The 4847-nt window shown below is 46.5% G+C and overlaps 1 protein-coding gene across 1 annotated transcript in view; it reads left to right on the forward strand.

The window, feature by feature from the left end:
* Got2 (glutamic-oxaloacetic transaminase 2) overlaps positions 1-4847 on the forward strand; it is a 19381-nt gene that overhangs the window by 10490 nt on the left and 4044 nt on the right. The window contains exons 3-8 of the mRNA XM_005345546.3: positions 85-213; positions 1420-1479; positions 2441-2602; positions 2939-3043; positions 3718-3868; positions 4560-4725. Of these exons, the coding sequence (XP_005345603.1) occupies positions 85-213; positions 1420-1479; positions 2441-2602; positions 2939-3043; positions 3718-3868; positions 4560-4725 (773 nt within the window). The remainder of the gene's footprint in view (positions 1-84; positions 214-1419; positions 1480-2440; positions 2603-2938; positions 3044-3717; positions 3869-4559; positions 4726-4847) is intronic.

Consider the following 4847-nt stretch of genomic DNA (forward strand, 5'->3'; position numbering starts at 1 on the left):
AAAATAAAATGTTTTTCTGTTCTGTGATATAAAGTACCAAATATTTCACTTTTATCCAACTAAAACTTATTTTCTTGTCTCTAGGCAGAGGCCCAGATTGCTGCAAAAAATTTGGACAAGGAATACCTGCCCATCGGGGGACTGGCAGAATTCTGTAAGGCTTCTGCAGAGCTGGCCCTGGGTGAGAACAACGAAGTGCTGAAAAGTGGCCGGGTAAGCCAGGCGGCCTGGGCGTCATACAGGCTGTGTTCACACCTAGCCATTTTAGAAACCCGGACATGTTAACTTGGCTTGTTTGTGTGTAATGACTGAGGTGGCCACTCTTCACTAATAATTACTTTCTAAACTTCCTGTCAGTTATCTTGAAAATTTGGCAGAATTTGACTGATAACTTTGGCCCAGTTTGCTGTTGTTTCCGATGAGTTTCATCTGCTTGTATTGAATATGGATAAAAATGCCTCTCTCTGCCTAGTTTCAGGCCCATAATTATTCCCCACAATCATGTGTTAAGCTTCTAGCTTAGACAGGAGAAGCAACCATGAACCAGCCTTGAGTAGACTGGGGGCGGGGCAGAGGTCAGGTGTGGCTGTCTGTCCTCTTCTGCCCTGTCACAGCCCAAGTGGGCATGGACAGACAGAAGACCATGATCCTAAAAGGTGCGCCATAGAAAATAAAAACAAAATAAATTATACTAACACTATCCTAATATACTTGTTGACTGTCCAATTGTTTAAAGAACCTTGGTCTTTACATATTTCTTAACTGCTGAGTCATCTCTCCAGCCCCTGGATTTTACATATTTCTAAAATGATGTTTGAACATACTATTTTTGTCTTTATATTTTGTATGTGTATAAATCCCTCCCTTTGCACATTGAGGAGGAATTTTTTATATCCCCAAATTTTCAGTATAACATGGATGGTTCTAACAAAGTCATCCAGAATTCACTTCTAGAGGCCAGCAAGGTGCCCTAGCAAATGAAATGCTTGCTGCACAGGCCTGGTGACTTAAGTTCCATCTCCAGAGAGTTGTCTTCTGTGGTGTACATACCTGCCATGGCAGGTGCACATTCCCGCTCCCATCCACACACAGTGCGATAACTAGAGGGGGCCGGAGAGATGGCCCAGTGGTTGAGAGCACTTGTTGCTCTTTCTAGAGAGCCTGAGTTTGATTCCTAGCACCCATGTGTCAGCTCACAAGCATGTGTCACTCCAGATCCTAAGTTCCAGGAGATCCGACACCTCCCGACTTCCTGGGGCACCAGGCATTGGCATGGTGCACATACAGACACACAGACAAGATAGTCATATGGAAAGTAAACAAGTATCTCTGTAAAAATAACCATGTAAACAGCTAAAAGAGTTAAGTTCTGACGTGCAAAGGGTAGCGCAAGAGACTGACTGTGCATCTCCCCTGCAGTTTGTCACCGTGCAGACCATTTCCGGGACTGGAGCCTTAAGGATCGGAGCCAGTTTTCTGGTGAGTGGAACCCCTTCAAGAGAGAGCATTGAGTTAAAGGTTGCCATACTATCCTGTGTGTGCTCACCCACCGTCAGGCTTCTCTTTCCACAGAACTGGCAGGTTTCCTGGTCTCTGGTGAAAGAAAGGAAAATACTGTTTAGAAGTTATAAGGAATAAAGTAATAATGAGTCAGCATATTGAGCATATAGTGGGGGGCTGTTTTGTTTTGTTTTGTTTGTATGATTCTTTTTGAAACAGGGTCTTACTATGTATCTGTGGATGTCCTGGAGCTCATGGCGTAGACTAGGCTGGCTTCAAACTCACAGGGATCTGCCTGCCTCTGCCTCCTGGAGTTCTGGGATTAAAAACATGAGCCACTACGCCCAGCACAGCGCATAGCATTAGTGGGGATGGTGTGTTTCAACTTACTCAGTCCCTGTCTTAATTAAAGTTTCTGTTGCAGCCGAAACACCAAGACTAAAAAGCAGGTTGGGGAGGAAAGGGTTTATCTGCCTCACACTCCTATATTGCTGATCATTTTTGAAGACAGTCGGGACAGGAACTCAGACAGGGCAGGAACCTGGAGACAGGAGCTGTTGCAGAGGCCACGGAGGAGTGCTGCTTGCTGGGTTGCTTCCCATGGCTTCCTCAGCCTGCTCTCTTACGGCAAAGGATGGTACCACAATAGTTTGGGTCCTCTCCCATCAATCACTAAGAAAATGCCTTACAGCTGCATCTTACAGAGGCCTCCTCTCTTTCAGACGACTCCAGCTTGTGTGTCAAGTTGACATAAAATTACAACAAGCCCCTGTAAAGGAGGTTCAGGCAGTGAGGCCTGCACAGGTGTCTCACCTCCTAGCCAGAATAACGTCAGGGCCTGACTCCCAGCCCAGACCATCTTGCTACTGTCAGTAGGAAGAAACTCCCAGGGAAACACTGCCATTTTGTCCTCTTCACTCCCTCTCGTCTGATCTTTCAGCAACGGTTTTTCAAGTTCAGCCGAGATGTCTATCTGCCCAAACCGTCCTGGGGAAATCACACGCCCATCTTCAGGGATGCCGGCATGCAGCTACAAGGTTATCGATACTATGACCCCAAGACTTGCGGATTTGACTTCAAGGGAGCCATAGAAGACATTTCAGTAAGTGCGTCTCCAAATGGTTTCATTATCTGACTTAGAGGGGGCCCGCTGACTCCCAGACCTCGAGTTCCCTGTCACGTCTCAGCTAGCAGTGACCTGTATAGCATGTTGGCTGTTTCCTTTAAAGCTACACAGCAGAATTTTTTTTTTTTTTTTTTGGTTTTTCGAGACAGGGTTTCTCTGTGGTTTTGGAGCCTGTCCTGGAACTAGCTCTTTTAGACCAGGCTGGTCTCGAACTCACAGAGATCCACCTGCCTCTGCCTCCCGAGTGCTGGGATTAAAAGCGTGCACCACCAACGCCCGGCTAACAGCAGAATCTTGATTGTTTCTCCGTAGAAAATCCCAGAGCAGAGTGTGCTCCTACTTCATGCCTGCGCTCACAACCCCACGGGCGTGGATCCGCGTCCGGAGCAGTGGAAGGAAATCGCCGCAGTGGTGAAGGTGAGCGGGATGGAATGTCAGCAACTCATTGCTTAACCTCGAGCCTGCCCCAAACCCACACAGGAAGGGGTTCCTCTTTTGTTCCGTAATAGATGATACATGAACAGCTTGAAAATTGTCATCCTTCAGCCCAGATGTACTGAGTTCTGACAAAACTAAAAAACTTGTCTTTGTCACAGCAGCTGTTCTGGCCCAAGAGGCATGCTGGTGGCACCTCCTTTTCTTACAACTTTGCTCAGCATCGCCTCTTCTTTCAGAGGAGCTGGCTGTGACAGAAGACACTCATCCGAATTCCTAGAGAGGAAAATATCCCCGTCATCCTGTGCCCCTATTCTTACCACTTCTGTCAAATCTCAGCATCCAATAGAATGAGGCCCAGAAGGAGCCGTCAGAGAGCACTTCATAGAAAAGTCCTGCTAGTCCTGCCCAAACCAGAGATCAAGGTTCTCTTTCCACAGTGTTGAGGAACCATAGCTATCAAAGATTTTTTGTTTTTTGTTTTTGTTTTTTTAAATAATACTTTAAAGTATGTTGATAGTTAACTCTGGCATTCAGACGTCTTCCCTACTGCCACGTGTGAAGAAACGGTTGACTGTAGATAAACACGGTCCATGACAGCACGGGTAATTGCGGGGCATCTGCGGGTGCCTTTCTCAAACTCTTCTTCCTTCCAGAAAAAGAATCTCTTTGCGTTCTTTGATATGGCCTACCAAGGCTTTGCAAGTGGTGATGGAGATAAGGATGCCTGGGCCGTGCGCCACTTCATCGAGCAAGGCATTAATGTTTGCCTCTGCCAGTCCTATGCCAAGAACATGGGTCTCTATGGTAAGCTAGAGGAGCCAGTGTAAGGTGTACTCAGATGAGCTCAGAGGAGAGCTTGGGGAGAATGCCACAAAGCAGAAAATTTAGAGGGGCAAAGTAGTCCCTATATAGGGGTGTGTGTATGTGTGCACATTGTGTGTTGGTTATATGTAGTCTTCCTAAGACAGAAAAATATTGTAGATATTCTTAGCCATATCTTCAGTGTCTTTAAATTTCTGTAGCAAAAATAAGGGGGGTGGGGCTGGGCGGTGGTGATGCATGCCTTTAATCCCAGCACTTGGGAGTCATAGGCAGGCGGATCTCTGTGAGTTTGAGGCCAGCCTGTTTTATAGAGCTAGTTCCAGGACAGCCAGGGCTACACAGAGAAACCCTTCCACCAAAAAAAAAGAAAAAAAAAGAAAAGAGATCCTGGATCCTGAATACTTTTTTGGACCTCAATTCACAGTTCACCATTCTGAGTAGTAAAGACTATTTCTGTTAAGGAACTATTAGGCCAGATGTAGCTCATTCCTATAATCCCATCACTAGAGGCTGAGACAGAAGAATCACCTGTCACCAAGCCTGGGGGACAGAGTGATACTCTTGTCTCAAACAGAAATTACTGTTGTGGTTCCTCTGAGAGAAGAGATACCTTGTAGCAGAGTTCCCCACGGCTTGTTTTAGTGTGCTAGAAGCCTATCCACTGTTTTCTCAGGTGAGCGTGTGGGAGCCTTCACTGTGATCTGCAAAGACGCTGATGAGGCCAAAAGGGTGGAGTCCCAGCTGAAGATCCTGATCCGTCCCATGTATTCCAACCCACCTCTCAATGGTGCCCGAATCGCAGCGACCATCCTGACCTCTCCAGACTTGAGAAAGCAATGGTAATGATTGCTTGCTGTTCCATGCCATCCAGTGCCTTACAGTTCCAGGTGTGGAAAGGAAGAAGGGGGTGTGATTTTGTTGGCACAGCTACGTTTGTTATCTCGGCTTTTTTGTTGTTGTT

The sequence above is a fragment of the Microtus ochrogaster genome, chromosome 4 (assembly GCF_000317375.1).
Source record: "Microtus ochrogaster isolate Prairie Vole_2 chromosome 4, MicOch1.0, whole genome shotgun sequence".
Taxonomy (NCBI): domain Eukaryota; kingdom Metazoa; phylum Chordata; class Mammalia; order Rodentia; family Cricetidae; genus Microtus; species Microtus ochrogaster.